The sequence below is a fragment of the Thermobia domestica genome, chromosome 4, assembly GCF_964235325.1.
Source record: "Thermobia domestica chromosome 4, izTheDome1.hap1.1, whole genome shotgun sequence".
NCBI lineage: Eukaryota > Metazoa > Arthropoda > Insecta > Zygentoma > Lepismatidae > Thermobia > Thermobia domestica.
Window position 1 is genome coordinate 91,105,029 of NC_137457.1, and position 17,502 is coordinate 91,122,530.

Genomic DNA, 17,502 nt, shown 5'->3' on the forward strand with positions numbered 1-17,502 from the left:
TTGAACACGAGCGTGTAAGCAAGGGATTACTATACAATTTTGCAATCAATAGCTCCACTTCCTTTCCTACGAAATTTTTGAAATTACAACAAACTGTTTCCTCATTTAACGGCATGTCTTCACTAGTACAAGCGCGATTTTCATTTACTTCTGTATTGGGGGAAGTAACATTACTATTGTCATTCGTAGTACAAAGAGGATCACGAGCTGTAGTTAGAGTACTTCTTACAGGGATATACTTTTCTATACATTTATGTTTGTTTCGTAAATGACGACTAAAGACACCAGAAGACTGAAATGACCTACAACATCCATTCTCTATACATTTAAAAATACAATATTCTAATCTGTGATGGTGATATTTTAAGTGCAGAATAAGATTTCTAATCCCTAGTTTATCCTTTTTACAAATAAAGCAAATTGGCATTCTGAAATATAAAAATAAAGTAACACAACACTTGTAAAATATTATTTCACGTTGAGGATCAGTATTACATACAAACGAAATACGCCTTATTTTACCTTAATGAATTATATTACAAGTTACAAAACTTGAATGATACCTTCTATGTACATCTTAAGCAAGGTCATTCATAAGTGTGGAAACTGACATTATTTTCTTGTCATGTGCCGTTGTAATTTCGTACACAAGTCTCTGAATTAGAAGCCAAACTTGTTCACATTCTACAGGATATTTAATTTGCATTACAAAAAAGCATTTAAAGCAAACATCCACGGCCTTGACAATACTGTTGAAATGATACTGCACCTGATCTATTACCACATAATAGTCCCTTATGTCCAACATTGTGTTTCCAACCGCGACAATAAATGGCTGAAGGGTGAATTGATGTGTGGCCAACAGGTTTTTTCTTTCTTCCAGTTTCTCCTGAACATCGCCCATAACCTGAAAGTAAGCAGTATTAATTAATATATGCATTTTCCGTTCAGCATCAACTCTATTCTAGGATTTTGACACATGAAATGTGACTTCTATAATAAAATACAGGGAGGAAGTGAGACACATTCTCCTTTAGAATTGGAGCATATTTCTCAACGGTAAACTAAAAATAAATAAATAAATCTGTAACTGGATAGTTTAAAAAAATCGGTAATTTTAAAAATACTTTCCAATTTTTTTAAATGTCGCCTAATTATTTTTCTTTAAAGTTAAAAAAAATTACTGAACACAGACATTTTTTAGTGAATAAATTTCTGAATCGGGTGAAAAATTTCTAATTATTCGAGAATAATATTGATCCTTTGTGAATTTCCTCAAAACCAATATTGGTTTAGAACTTGATTTTTACATAATTGTTGAAAATTGTAGCCTTGGAAAATTATAAATAAAAAATCCCAAGACCATATGAAATACAATACTGGTGAATTACCTGTAACTTCCGACTTCTAATTTTGAAAAGATCACCTTTAAACTTTATTGCAAGGCGTCCTATCTGAACAAGATGTAGCCGTGCCTTTTGAAGGAAGTCTTTTAATTTTTCTTATCTTCAAAACTTGTTTTTCAGTTCTAATTTACTAGTAATTAGCAGATCGCAATAGGGATAAATAATATGTAAATATCGATGTATTTATTTTCATATGTTATATGTACTAAAAGTAGATTCGTTACGTAAAGCAAGTGTTCTCGTTACAAAAATTACACTCAAAATCTTAGTCCGATTTGCACCATGCAAGGTTAAAATTCGTTGCTCTAGACATTTTAATGAATGTATCTAAAATGCAAAAGAAAACGTTAATTCTTTGATCTACCTCCTCCGGATCCGTAGTAGGGAGCTATGAGGCACTGTCACTAAGAAACCATATGTTACCTAAAAATATATTAGAAGGTACCACCTTATTTTCACGATATAATATATTGCAATTTCGATTTCTAAAATAAGATGCTAACTAGTGTGTATATTATGACATACCAGAGCACGTGTTGCCCTGAGTTTGCTTCATTGGTCTTCCGTGTTTGAATTATTGCCGGCTTGTATCTCATCATATAAAACACCGAAACATTTTTCATTCCCTAAGCAAAAAATCTCCAATTTTCTCTGATTTCCTGCTTAAGTATCACTCTCAGTCACTTTTTCATATCACCTCATTTTCTCTATCCAGGGTTTCCCTGATTTGCAAGAACCCTGCTAATATGTTTATAAAATGGGTAGCGTCCAATCTGTTATAAATGTTAAACAAGATGTTACGAGTAATGAAAATAATAATTATGACTACACAGACAATAAATGGCGAGAAATACATCAAAGCAGCAGGCCCTATCACATGATGTGGTATGTCAAGTTTTAATTTTATCAATGCAATACTATAGTATCAGTTAATTACCTTCACATAAGATATAAATCCGTCTACAGATTCTTGGCAAGACGGTTTCCACTTTTTATTTCCAGAACAGGAATGTATTGAAGGACGACATACAAATGGAAGCAGCGAAAATATACCAAAATTTCTTACATCTGCAAAGAAAATGTTTATAACTAGTTATAAATGTCGCATTACATATAATGTAAATGTTGTTTTAAAGAATTTCTTTCACTTCGAACGAAATAAGATAATGCGATTAATGTTTTTTCAGAGCTACAAACAGTATAATTATAAGAAAGAACGAAAAAGAAAATCCGAAAATTCTATTACTCACGTTTTTTTTTTTTCAGTTGCTATGTACCGAGCTGTGTTATAACTAGACATCGGATGTTTAGAAAAATGATTACTTTTTATGGGTGGACATACAGAAAAATAGGAATGACGCGTATACGAATCATGAGAAAAGAAATTATTTGATGAAATTTTATGTTGCCTGTTTTCGTGTAAATGTCTTTTTCCGCATTTTTCGTGAGAAATTGTCCCTTTTTCACCATTTAGTGGATTTCAAAAGCTAATCTGCAGATGGAAGGGAACTGATATATAGTACTCTAAATTATTTTTTCATACCCTAACTCCCTCTATAAAAAGTAGTGCCCAAGTACAGCACAACTGTGAAACATGGATATTTGGATAGAGCATACTAGTTAGTAAACGATGTCCTGATCCGACTAAAATAGGTCCTATAGTATTGAAGCTATGGACCTTTATCATTTTTTCACGTTTTTACCAGCTTATAATCCCTAGATAACGTATTTCTTCACCCAGGTTGATGTATACTTCTTGTCTTAGTGTGAGGAATTATCTCCCAAACGTTATAGTATTGATTTGAAACATCTCTGGTGGCATATTTTGTTTCACAACTCGTGTTTCAGTGAAATGAAATGAAATCTTTAAGTTTAACGTCCCACTTTTATGCCGGTTAAGCTAAAGGAGACGGTGATAATGAGAGATGAGTGAAATGGTGAAATGAAGAAAGTGGGAGGAAACGGGAGAACCCCGAGAAAACCCACGAGCACGGTGTTTGTCCACCACAAAGTCCACACGGCGCGAGCTGGGATCGAACCAGGGACCCCAAGCACCGGAGGTGAACGCTCTACCACTGACCCACCGCGCCCCCCTTCGTGTTTCAGTGTTTGTACGGAACATCAAAACATTGTTGTATAAAAATGCTCCTTTTTCAATTTTGAAAATACTGCTCTTTCAAATAGGAAAGAAAATTACGTTAGTGAGGATAGCGTACTTCAATGAAAAATTGATCTAAAGCCTGGAATGTGAATATTATATTACATCTTCATTTAATTATATTTGTTAATTAAGGAAACAACCGACTTTTATGAAACCAGATGTTCTGTAGGCGCAAATATCATGAAGTACGAAGTGAAAAATCGCATAACTAGACCGGGATCCTACCTTGGAACCTCGACTTAAATGGTGAGAGGTAGGCCGAACGTCCCGGGTTAGAGCCGCGATCTAGCCATGCGTATTTTCACTCATTGTATTTCAAACATTCATATATTTGAAGCAAATCAAACTTTTTCTACAATCAAAGAGTATGAGTGTTCAAGTTTCAAATATTATTTATCCTATTTTTGATCAAATAATTTTATGCGGGATGCCTATGTTTATAATACAAATTGTAAATATATATATATATATATATATATATATATATATATATATATATATATATATATATATATGTGTGTGTATTGCGAACATGCGCTTTCCAAATTCTTACTTTGTTACTGTTTACGAGTGCTTTAAAGGAAATTTTAATGTCTTTTTCCCCCTATTTTCAAGATTTTGTCTTTTTTGGCGATTTTTTTCTAAGCTTGTAATATCTAGTTGCAACTTGTATTTTAGTTGATATATAAGTACATTCAGTTTCAGAAACGGTAAGAGAAGTAGATCGTACAACTTTTTTTCTTTTTTTATTTCCTTGGAATACAATGTTCTATATGGATTTTAAAGATACGATATTAGTTATGTAGGAGTTACCAGAAGCTATAGCTGTTTAGCTAAGCATCTATGAATATTTTCTTCAATTTCCTTTTGATTTAAAACGATTACACATAGACGTATAATGAACAGGTTTTTCACTTTAACTCACCTTCTTTAACTGACTCATCAACAAGTTTTAAATATGAAGCGACGTCTTTTTCATTCACCCTCGTTTTCATCAATTCATATAATTTGCCCGACAAATCAGGCCATTTCCTGAAGAGATTATTTGTTCGGTTTGGGAAAAGACTTTCGAAATCATCTTCCACCTAAGAATGAAAAAGAAGCATAGTTCATTTCCTGCATTAACATATGAAATGTTCTTGGAAACGACAAAGAAACTATCTTTAAGGGAATTCAGAAGTTCGAGCGACACTTCGTCACTGAATTTGAGAATATGGTGGTACTTTCTTTTAAATGCGAATGAGAGGACACGGCATTATTATAGTTTTAGTTTTCCTTTCATTAAAATTAAGATTCGCCATATAACGTTGTAACGGAAAGTGATTCCCTATATGTGAGACCCATTTCAAACACTCACGCCTTAAAATATTTCCTGCTACATTTTTCAGTACAAACTATTCATATGTCTGCTATAATAGAGACCGTTCAAAAAGAATAAGAAACATGTGTGTGAGGAAAGGGCACCATTTGGATGCAATATGTTTTCGAAAAATAAAGCGTTTTCGGTAACAGTAACCGAAAATTTCTCCAAGTGTCTTTCACCAATTAATTTCGGGAGACGTATACAAAAGTCAATTACAAATAAAATTCGAAGTGTAAAATAAAGTAACGAAAACACCAAGTATAAGAATTTCAGTTTGGAATATGGATGAAGCGATACAACTTGCATGTGAGCCTTGTACTTTAATCCGCTTGAAATGCTTTCATAAAAATATCAAACTACAATACCTTCGAAGTTCCATTTTGTGCAAAGAGCAATGGGTTCTTTTAATGTCACTTTTTTGTTAAATTCTGAAAAAAATAACATGCAAGATGTTTAGCAATAGGTTATGGGACATTGAGAGTCAAAAACGATGGTGTGACGAAGTGGCGTGTAGATATATTATTTTGTTGTACGGGCATATCCTCTATCTTGTAACATCAAGCGTTTGTAACAGTTTCACAAGTAATTAACTTACCAAATTGTACGATGTGGGCAGTTTCAAAATAGGCCATTCCTCAAAAAATGTAAAGACCTTCTCTCCTAATACTGCTCTTTGCCGAATGGCTCTACTATTCCTCCAATGGATTAAAATTTCTTCACTTGGTCCACAATTATACTTCAACCACTGTTTGCTTTCTTCTGCAGCCCGGTAATCACCTAATGGTTGATTTTCCTCTGTCACGTAAGCTTCAGTATCTGAATCGAAAAAAACGCAATCACATCATAAATTTTATACACCCTTCGTATTTTTAAAACGTTTTCCAATTATCAATAGTGATAATTATCAAATTCTTCTGATTGATAGTAAATCTTACGAAAAACTAAATCTTAAAACTTCATAAGAGCAATCTTGGTATACGTCTGTCATACAGTAATTACCGAAACTTTCAATGTGATCTCCTATCTTCTTCAGCAGCCAATTCCAACATCAACAGCAATTGTTTTAGATCACATTACATGTAAAGAATTTGCTGTTAATGTATAAGAAAGAGGCGCTGAGCAAGATGGGATTTCACCTTGAAAATTTAGACAATTATTATACGACAGACATATAACAAGACGAATCAATGTGAAAATTTTTAATCATGAGTCACTTAAGTTCTTTTAAGTTAATACAACAACATTATATCTACCTACACATATAACTATTGTAAAATATGTCTTCATATAATAACTCCTTCAAAAAAGGGAACAATGTTTATACAAAATCTGATTTAGAGTATGTTTTTCGACTTATTCTTACCTTTCTTAGTTTCTGTTTGATTCAAATTACGTGATGAACTGTAATGTTTTACAATCCCTGTCTCTCTCAAAATTTTCCTTCTGTTTCTATATTTGTCAACGAGCTTTCCTTTCGCAATACGCTGGTTACGTCCCTCAGTTTTCGGAGCCACAAAATATATTTCCTACGGAAAATACGATTATTATGGTAACTTATTAAAATTTGCGTTTTCTGGCTTTTAACAACTTTGAAGAATTTTCTGAACTCCCGAAATTACTATATTTCTGACAACTAAGCACTCTTTACGTGTCACTATAGGTACTATTACATCAGTTTACATTCAAAATTACTTTTTATTAATGATTTGTAAGTTATACAAATAAGAACAGCGTTGTATTGTACCTCTAAATATGTGTGTGATTTACTAGTATGGTCTTCGTTTTCTCTGTCACCTTTTTCAAAGACGGTTAAAAATTGCTGGCTGGCTAGGAATTTTGGGACGTCAGCGAACAAAGTGAAAAAGAACATTGAACCATACAAGTAAATTGCAAAAACGTAACACACAAGATAAGACTATTTCTATTTAAGTTATGTATTCCATAGCACGTATCAATAGATAACAATACACTTTCTATCGTAACAATGTTAAAACAGTTCAACAATTCGAATGGTATTGTACAAAATGGTTTATTCAAGGCTTCTGAATACACGCATCTGCCTCAATTTCAAAATTTATTCACAAATTTCCTGATTTTCATACTATATTCTATAGAAACTTTCAATACCTTAAAATTATTATTCTTACCAGACCAAACTCTGTAAGAAAACTTTACCCATTATGTGGCCTTTTCTCGTGGTTAAATAATTAATGTATATACCTTCGATGAAATCTTGGGTTCGTTTATCGGTGGGAGCTCATGTGATGCAGACCACACGTTGAGCTATAGGTACATGTCTCAGAAATGCTCGCCAGAGAAAGGGACATTACACTCTACTCACCAACCAACCAATTTACTCATTTTCTGTTTGAAAATTTGTAGTGTTAAAAAGGACTTATAAAAATAGTCAAACATGACCAATAATGAAAACCTTGTTTGAATTCAATCGTAGAATGATAAGAACTTACCTTGTTTTCTGTTGGAAAAATTTCCTGTAAGGTGTTTGCTATGGTTTCGAAAGCAGTATTTGATATCCTAATATGAATACAGAGAAAAATATATATATTAAATATATACAATTTCAGTACTCATATATAATTACTGGTTATGCAAAAATATTACTATCACTATAAATACTTGTATTACAAACAAAATTGCAGAGAAAGTGAACTTCTGTATACTGTAACCAAAAGCTACGTTATAGAAAGTGAGTTCATATTAGGTCCGTGTTCCTCACCTCTTTCTACTCGTGGGACAGTCTAAATTATGCATGACTACATGGCATACCAAAACGTTATTTCCCTTCAAAATTTATTATACGATACTATCAATACAAATTCATACTGTAATCAACGTATTATTATTATTATTATTATTATTATTAAAGAAATCGAACATTGCATATATTAATAAATTATAAAAATGAATGAAAATCTATTGAGACAGAAGAGGGCAATTGATTTGAGCTCTACATTCCTGACCGACGGATTTCACCCTTTTCTCTTTGACGTTTTAATTTCAAAAGTCTCAAAGCCCACTTCACAGAAATATGTAGTTGAAAGTACTTTTTGCGATTGATTGTCGGCTAAAAGGACAGTTCATAAATTTCACTATTAGCTGAACCCAGGATTACTGTCTTTGTAAGCAACATTAATTACATTTCAGCTATTGCGTGGAGTTTTTTGACCTTTGCGATAAGCTCGGATACTTTACCTCCCTGTATTTTTTTTTTCTCAGAAGCACGTATTTTAGCAGTCATTAACGTCTCCGTTTTTTGATCCAAGAATCACTGCAGTTGATTTGGAAATTCTTAGTATATTTCCAGTATAATACGCTGAATTCAAAATTCAAAACAAAGTTGAGCGCCACATACGACTGCATACTTTGAAATTTAGCAGTCTGTAAACAAGGGCGCCGATTTCTCTGTAAATTTGGGGGCCCATTCAGATGCAGAAGGTATATATGAGGATTTTAAGACAAATTATGCATTCAAATTATGTCAAATATTCTATGTTCATAAGAACAGTGCTGGGGCTCACACGAGCTTTGGGAGGGCCCGGCCCTCCTAGAATCGGCGCCCTTGCCTGTAAAATATGTTGAAAAAGCTAAGTCTTCTTCACTAGTATAATGGAAAGAGTGCACAGAAACTAGTAGATTAAAATCGAAAGAAAGAAAGAAAAAAAAAAGGATAGGGTAAGTGTTTTCTGGACGTTATTTCATCCGGAACGCCTGTCGTAATCCACAATTACCTGTTTCTCTTACACTTTTTCGACCGAGTGACCCCAGCGGGAATCGAAGCCGGGACCGCTCGCACAAAAGGCGAGAGCGTTAGCGACCACGCCAAGCGTTGCCACTGTAGACTGAAGGAGATGGTGATGATGAGAATGAATGAAATGGGGGAATAAGAAAGTTGGCGGAAACGGGAGAACCTCGAAAAATCCTTGTGCACGGCGTTTCTCCAACACAAAACTCACTAGCGCAAGCTGAGAACAAACCAAGTGAGAACTCTGCACTGAGCCATTGCGGCCCCATAAAATACTACTGAAAATCAATTAGTGTACAAGTATATGAAGTACAGTAACTGGAACTATCAATAATAAATAATCGACAAAAAATTTCTAACAATGCGTAAACACTTGCGTCACACCTTTCACCTTGCAGGAGCACACTGTTCGTGAACCATTGTAACAGGTAAATCCTTCCCTTGCACTCGATAAAGAACTCATGCCATATATCACAAAGTTCACTTAAGATTACATGAATCTTAAGCATTTTCTTCAGACTGTCCTTACACAAGTTATATCTTTTGTCCATTAAGATGCATTAGACACCTGAAAACATCTTTCAATATTTACTAACACCATATTTGAGGCGCGTCATCAGTTTGAAATTCATATTAACATCAATCATGCGTCCCAAGTGTTTGGTTGGTGAACATAAATTAATCCTGTTTGGAGGCAAGCGTTAAATTCTACACCTCAAACTGCATTCCACAACAACCGCAAGCAATATGACTTGAATTTTCATACAAAAGTGACAAAACTAAAGCAGCCAATACAATGATAAATGGACAATGATCACAATAAATGATATTTATATACGATTTCCTGTAAAAAGGGTAAAATATGGCATATAGTATCACTTACTTGAATGTTGAAATAACTAAAAGATATACTTACAATCCACACCATAACTCCATATAATGATCTACTATAATGGATACAATATGTCTCCTTGCTTTTCCATCCAACTTATTTTTATCTTGGTAAGATTTTAAAATAGATCTTCCCAGAAGAGACTGGGCTAATATATCTCTTACAACCTATAATACAATTATACAGTTTTATGATTAGTCTTCTCTCAAATCTCTTAAAAGTAAATAGTACATTTCTATTTTTCTCAAAACGATGTACTAGTTTCTACAAACAAAGAGCTTAGGACCATATGCCTGATTTTTTTTTTTTTTTTAATTGCGATTTTACTATTGTTAGGATTCTTGTATAACTCGTTACCAGTTTCTGTTCACAAGTTTGCAAAAATCGAGATTAGACGGTAGTAAACATGATAGTGTTCTTACCTTGACTAATGTTTTTGTACTTTTTTTTTTCGGAACAACACATATATTACCCCAAGCCATTCAAAGATAGTTTAATGAAAGCTTTTTATATGTTCCTCATTGTTTCAATGTGATGAAATATCTATAATTGTGAATGGAACATAAAGAACACGTATTAGTTTCTGTCACTTAGTAACCTGACATTATTCGTATTACTACCATAATTCTTCAAATATATCTAATATTTCGAGCACAAGTTTCGAATGTTTATCCTCAGGGAGGTTTTAAAGATCACGTTGTAGCTGGCTCATGATGTACTTCGGCCTAACCAAATACTTATGAGAACCTATGAATAATTACTTTGCTACTGCTGTAGTAAATCATAGCATGTAACGATCCAGCCACGTGAAGTGATGTAATTTTTAAAATTTTCCTAAGGATAAGCACTCGAGAATTGTATTCGAAGTATTGATGAATTGTAGCATCTGAGTCAATCCACATAAAGTGATACAACACTGGTTGCTCGACCATTAAAAAAAAAAAAAATCTTTTTGTGCAGTTGCCTTAACATTTTCGTAGTTCAAAATGAACATTATTTACATTCTAGTACTTTTGGTTTCCATATGGCAGCCATTTTTGTTTTAAAATGCACGCTGATTTTTGCATTGGTAAGGGTTTTTCGTTAACTTATATTACTCAGAATTTATCAAACCTAGGTTCGTGAACAGAAACCATTTTATTCAGAAATGAACGAAATGATGAATGTAGAAGGTGAGAGGAAACTGCAGAACACCGAGAAAACGCCCAATCTGCACGAGCTGGGATCGAACCACGGCAACGCGCTACAACGTAATCCCCGTGGCCCCCTGTTTTACGAGTTATCGTGGACTAGATACACGAAGAGACACATACATACAAATGCCTATGGAGTCTAATGATAGAAGCTACGCTACACTCTCTTCAACTACATGCTTTTCAGAGTTATAAACATAGCAATTCTCACCTGAACGTTAATTACTTTCTGGAAAGGATTGGTATCAACCTCTCTGGTTTCTTCTGACACTTGTTTTTCTTTGTTTTCAGGAGAACTAAGCGAACTCGTTTCACTTATCGCAAAAGACGTGATTGTACTGCTGCTTTCCTCAAAATTTTGTAAGCTACTGATATTCTCAAATATTTCCTGTGAAGAAAGTTAAATTTCTTAATAATTTCAATAATGTGAATACAAAACGAAATTTTAGATTCTTTAATATTTGGAAAATAATACAAAATACCAGGTGGTATAAGTTATAGTTATTTGTTTACAATTACTTGAATAATACAGGGTATTTAAATCAACCATTGTATATGCACCCATTTCATAGTCGTGTCTTGACTTGGTGCTACTACGAAATCGGCACTAATCATTTCTAAACAAAACATTTTATATACTACAGTACCTGGTCATTCTCAAGTCCTACACCTATTTCCACAGGTGAAACAGTCAGAGATCTCTTATAGTTTTCATATTTGTTGAGAAATTTCGCTCTTTGTCCAATCTTCGGAAACAAATTTTCTATCATCGTATATGTAAGCAAGGGAAATGCCTCATCATCAATTTCTTGTTCTGTAAAATGATAATTGCTTCAGTAAATTTCTCAGTAATCAATTAAACTAAACAAAGCAACTCCTTTGCATGAAACGTTCTGGAATGCACTTGGAAGATTGATTTGTTTTGGTTATTGAAGTTAAGCACCCCTTTTCAGCAGCAAGGCTATATGAGGCATGGGCCTACACTTTAAAGTCAAATCCGAGCCACCGCATGCCCTGAAATCGAACCCGGGATCCCATGCTCCAAAGGCGCGCGTCTAGCCACTCGACAAGCGGGGAGTACTGCAGCTGAAAAAAAATGTCCCACCGGGAATTGAAGCCTGGACTCCTTGATTGCAAGGTGAAAACTAGATGCAATTAACACAAATCGTGTGAAATATGAGCAAAACATCACCATAAATATCAGCGAACTGGAGATTTTTTTTTTTGCATGCTGTTCCCTTGGGCTCTCATCCTATCAACAATGCAGCGTTATAATTTCATGTATTTTCTAAGTTTCCTCAAACAGCAATCTGCAAGTTGATTGTGCCACTTATGCGTGTTCTTACTTTCTGTCCGAACAGCCTACTGGACTGGAAATGATGGTTTGTCATTTAACATAGAGGGCTCCTTACCAACGTAGCTCAAAGGGTTTGTGCGCTTGCAAAGATTCTACCACTTGATACTGCTTTTCATAGTTTATTTTATAAGAAATAAACTGCTGAAAACTTGAGTTGACTTGTTGAAACCAGCATGGTTTTAACTTTTTTCTACAAGAAAGAAAATGGTTTAACCCCTTCTCCACAAAATAATATGAATGGTTCAAAGAACGACTGAATTCAAACGAATAATATCGTTAATCACTTCTCTTATAGAAATGCAAGTTAAATTACATCGCTGTATTTGACTCGGTAATCTAATTTGGACTTAATTAGATGTTCCGTATTCTGTAGCGTTTTGACGTTCCCATTTATTTTAAAAATGTGCATAACTCTGTACACTAATGTCTCTGGTTTGGTTCTGTATTTTTATCTTTCTGAAATAACTCTTAAAATATTCACAAGTATGCAAGATCAATACAACGTATTTTTAAAAAATGTCCTATGTGGAAGAGATTGTGGCTGGTAGCCTTTGTAACCAAAAAAATCTGGGTTCAAAAATGAAATCTTTGAGTTTTATGTCCTAGGGGTATTCCTGGTAGACTAAAGGATGATGAAGAGAATGAATGAAATGGTGGAATGAAGAAAGTGGGAGCAAACGGGAGAATACCAAGAAAACCTACGCACCAGACGTGAAGTTCCAGCACTGAGCCCACTGTCACCCCAATCCTGGATTCGAGTCAAGGTGAAGGATGATTTGTTTGTGCAAAGAATAGTGGCTCATATCCCACTTTAAACTGCAGGTCTCGTCCTTCATTACCTCGCTGTTGCATGAGGGCGTTAAGGTTAAACGAAGGTATATCTATCAATGTGTAACATAAATGAATAAAACAAAAAATTCTATTTGAACAAAATAATATTGGCTGAAACAAAAAACTTTAAAAATTCTCTGGTCAACCTTAAAAAACAATCGATTATAATTAATTTATTATTGCCCCTAGGTACAATAGTTTCTGTTAGGCTACTTTGTACGTGCACATGATGTCGGCTTTTTTTTTTAATATATTACCAAAATGATTTGCTCGGTAAAAAATTGTAGTTGTATTCTCTCAGTAGCTGCAATATCACTGTAACTTTTACAATACGAAGCTGAAATACCGGTACTTAGGAACAAAATTTTCCATCAGCATAGTACAAACAGACAAAGTACAGTAAAGCAAAATATACAACGTGTTTCTGGGTATGTAACTTCCTATACCAACAGCATAACAACATAGACAAGTCTCAGCTTAATTGACTGCCCTAATCGCACAGTTTAAGAATAGGCCAGCACAAATATTATAAATTCCAAGGTGCCTTTTTTTATATATACTTTGAGGGAACTTTATTCTAATGTCGTATCAGGGTTCATTCGTGAGTTGGCATTACTCGAGCAGACGGTTCTACCAAATTTTTACACTTACTTTGCATTTTAAGATTTCTTTTTGCAGAACATGCACTTAATGAGGATCTAGTGCATAAACCACGAACCAACTTGTGCTAGGTGGCCATTAAAAAGTACGTATTAAAAAGCACTAACCGAGTCAGGGCAGGAGGTTAGCAGGCGGCCCAAGTGGAGCAAGCGAGTGCGTCCGTAGGGAGCAGGCGCGTCAGCGACTGGGGCATACTCATAAACGAGTATAGTGGAAAAATTCACAAAATATCCTCAACAATTTTTACGTTCAAAAACACTTAAATAATCACAATAATTCTTACCTTTAAAATGGCTTCACTGCTTTCTGGGGTACAAATAGCCCGTTGCGAGATGAATTTAGTTGAGAGTTGATTTTGAGTTTAACGTCCCTTTCAGCAGCGAGGCTATATGAGACGTGGACCTACTGATTAACGTGGAATCCAAACCACATGAGCTCCCGCTGGGAATCGAACCCGGGTCTTCCACGCCAAAGGCGTGTACGCTAACCGCTTAGACACGAAGGAGCTCAACTGCGAGAAGAAATTCGTCTGTTCTGAATTTTTACTTCTTCTCCACACTTCGCACAGTAGATTTTATGCTTCAACATACCATGGCGCTCTTTACCGCACAATCCTTTCTAATAAAATCGTATATTTGCATTACATCCATCACAAACGTCCATTGCTAACACGAACAGAACATTCCAGCCGTTTATTTCCACGTTCTTCGCATTCTTCCGCTTCAGTAAATAGTTACGCTTAGAATACGTTCACTGCCATTCAAAATGTATTTCAATACATCAGATGAAAAAATTGGTTTACTCGAGCAGACGGTTCTACCAAAAACAAAATATATAGGTAAAATACGATGTCAGTGGATAGCATACTGAAATACATTTTGGATCGTAGTGAACGTATACTAAGTATTGCTATTTATTAAAGCGGAAGAATGCAAGAATGCGAAGAAGGTGGAAATAAACGGCGGGAATATTCTGTTCGAGTTAACAATGGACGTTTGTGATATATATACTGCGAACATATGCTTTTATTACAAAGAATTGTGTGATAAAGAACGTCATATTTTACTCTTTGCAGCGTCATGGTATGTTGAAACGTAAAATCAAATGTGCGAAGTGTGGAAAAGTAAAAATTCATAACAGACTAACTTCTTCCTCGCAGCAGGCCATCAGTATCCTGGAAAGAGGAAGCCATCTCGTAGATAAGAATTATTACGATTACTTAAGTGTTTTTGTAGTAAAAATTATTGCGGATATTTTACGTATTCTTCCACTATCCTCGTTTATGCGTATGCCCCATGTCGCTGACGCGCCTGCTCCCTCCTGACACACTTCTTGCTCTACTCGGGCTCCCCTGCTGCGCTCCGGTTCTGACTCGGTTTGATATCATTCGTGCTTTTTAGTGTCCACCTAGCAGAAATTGGTTCGTGTTTCATGCACTAGCTCCTCATTTAGTGCATGTTCTGCAAAAACAAACCGGAAAATGTAATAAATGTGTGAAAATGCGGTAAAATCGTTTGCTCGAGTAATACCACAGAAATTATATTCATGATCATGAACTCTTCGTGGGTATATAATTAACTGCGTGTCTTCAGCGAGGGAGACGTGTTTCGATTCCTAGTAGGGATTCCTGTGGTTCGGAACCCTCGTAAAGCTGCAGGTCAACATCTCAAATAGCATCACTGCTGGAAGTAACTTTTTTACCCCAAGATTTTTTGATAACTTGGTTTACAACCAGGAACTTGTTTACACATGAAACTTGTAGAGGTAAAGTTCCGTGTAGTTGCATGCTCCTTTCCAGAATGACTTTTTAATGGACTAGTGACCACTTTTATTTAGCAGAAAAGAACCTACACTAACCTATGCAAACTTAACCTAGTAATGAGATACAAAGAACATGTACACAATGTATGCATGACTGTCATATACATCGCACATTAGATGCACCGTGTTTACCTATACACTAAATACTTTAACATCTCGTATTTATTCGTTTAAGGAATCCTACATTTCATGGTTTCAAATAGAGTCTGTCAATTGATCCTATCCTGTGGTGTTCTTAACTGAGGGTTTTGAAAGAAATTCCATCATATCATGTAGCTATAAAAAGCGGCAATCGTAGTAGACCTACTTTGCTGTTCCACATATAAGGACATATGAATTATATACCGTTCAGACGCAATAAAGTAATTGTACACGAGCTACCACATATAACACTTACACCAAACACTTTAATTAATTGTTTTCATAAAGCATTGAGTTACAGCATTTAATTTGTTTAAATACTTAATATTAAAAACATATTCCTCCTACCTGCAAATTTGGGTATAGCTTCTGCGAATCCCCAGGATAGTAGTTTTCTTGCTACCAAATTATTTGCTTCACTATTTGCTTCATTTTCTTGATTACATATTACGAGCTGATGAGTTTCTACTCCAGTCAAAGCCGCCATTTTTGTTTGTTTGCAGAAACCAAATGAATGATTTATTAATGGTTAACAACTGGAATAACCAAATAGTACAATGAATTCTGTACTTTGTTTAAACTGAACAAAGTCGCGTTTAAACAAACCAGCTTTTTTGCGTGTTACAAAGCAGATTTGTTAATCGCAGACAAAGTTTGTTCTTCTGAAATAAAAAATAAGTTAAACAAATGAATTTTGTTACATGCAAACACGCATCTTGAGGCTGTTTTTTCAGTGTGGAAATTGAGTATTTAATTGGACCACCAAGTTTACTATTCATTTTGAGAGTGACTTAATGAGTCTTTCAAACATTCTCCATATATTGCGACAGTTCTGAAAAATATTAAAAAAAAAACAAACGCTATTTTCATATTATTAATGGACTTTTGAAAACGGAACTTTATAATGTTAAGTTCTTTTACTACGTCCAATATTTTTATATGTAGTCAGTTTTCTTTTTCTTCTTCCGTCTGCTTTTCTCTCTCTGTCTCACTTCTGTGCCTCTAACATATATCTATTAGTGTTTAAGTGTTTAAGTTTTTTCCTACATTAGTTATGAATCTCGTTTCGTCTCTTTTTTATTCCTTCACTTTATTGATACTAATACAGGTATATTTTGAAATTAGAATTGTGCTCATGTTGTTGTTGATTTTATTACGGGAGAAAGGAATTGAGACGAGAGAGGGTTGGTATTTATACCCGACACGATTATGGGATAAGAAGATGGTCTAGCTGCTCGGTGTTACCTGTGACACTGATTTATAGTTGTGTGTGTTTGTACAAGTTCAATAATTCACAATGAATAGAATTAACTAGAAGTATAATGAAGAAATAAGAACATGAAATGTGGAATCTCTTTCCACAGACTGTTGAGATTTGAGAGTCGAAAAAGTTTGCACTTTCTTGTACCGATTGCCTTTAAACCCTAGTAGCCACAATTATCCCAAGATAGCGAGCGTATATATAAAAGAATGACATTCCCAGCAAAATGCAGAAGTCTGTTAATCTGAGAGAAAAGAAGGAATGGAATATTGCATTTCTAGTACTATTAGGCTTGTAGCTCTGAGTCTGTGGCAAAAGTACTGGAAGAAATAAGAACAATGAATTATGAATATTTTGTAGAACATTTCACTCTAATATCACAGGAGTTGCATCTTCCTGTATGCTTAGTTCTGAAAAATATAGAGTATATTGCTATACTATGTAAAGTACCTGGTCTGTCGCTAATTTTTTATGACAATCAGAAATAGAAGTAAAAGGTAAATTACAGTAATGGTTTTCTCTTAATAGCTTTCTAATAAGGGGAAGTGTAACTAGTCATATTTTAGCATTTTTTGCCCTAAAAAAGCTTGTCCAAGTTCATATATTTCCACTTCAACCTTGAGTATGGAAATGAAAAACATAATTAGATTTGG

General features: G+C 34.6%; 1 protein-coding gene across 2 annotated transcripts; it reads right to left on the reverse strand.

Moving 5' to 3' along the window:
* Positions 1-62: 62 nt before the first annotated feature.
* On the reverse strand, positions 63-16,324 carry LOC145683827 (uncharacterized). 2 transcript variants are annotated; one of them, XM_081755423.1, is made up of 10 exons: positions 15,937-16,099; positions 11,426-11,592; positions 10,990-11,166; positions 9,610-9,752; positions 7,399-7,465; positions 6,294-6,456; positions 5,526-5,746; positions 4,493-4,652; positions 2,344-2,474; positions 75-907 (listed from the first exon to the last, which is right to left on the reverse strand). In XM_081755423.1, the coding sequence occupies exons 1-10, from the start codon at positions 16,073-16,075 to the stop codon at positions 578-580; spliced, it is 1,698 nt and encodes a 565-aa protein (XP_081611549.1). In that variant the 5' UTR covers positions 16,076-16,099; the 3' UTR covers positions 75-577. The 2 variants fall into 2 exon arrangements, with proteins under 2 accessions (XP_081611550.1, XP_081611549.1); XM_081755424.1 differs by lacking the exons at positions 6,294-6,456; positions 9,610-9,752 and having other exon boundaries at positions 63-907; positions 15,937-16,324.
* Positions 16,325-17,502: the final 1,178 nt, after the last annotated feature.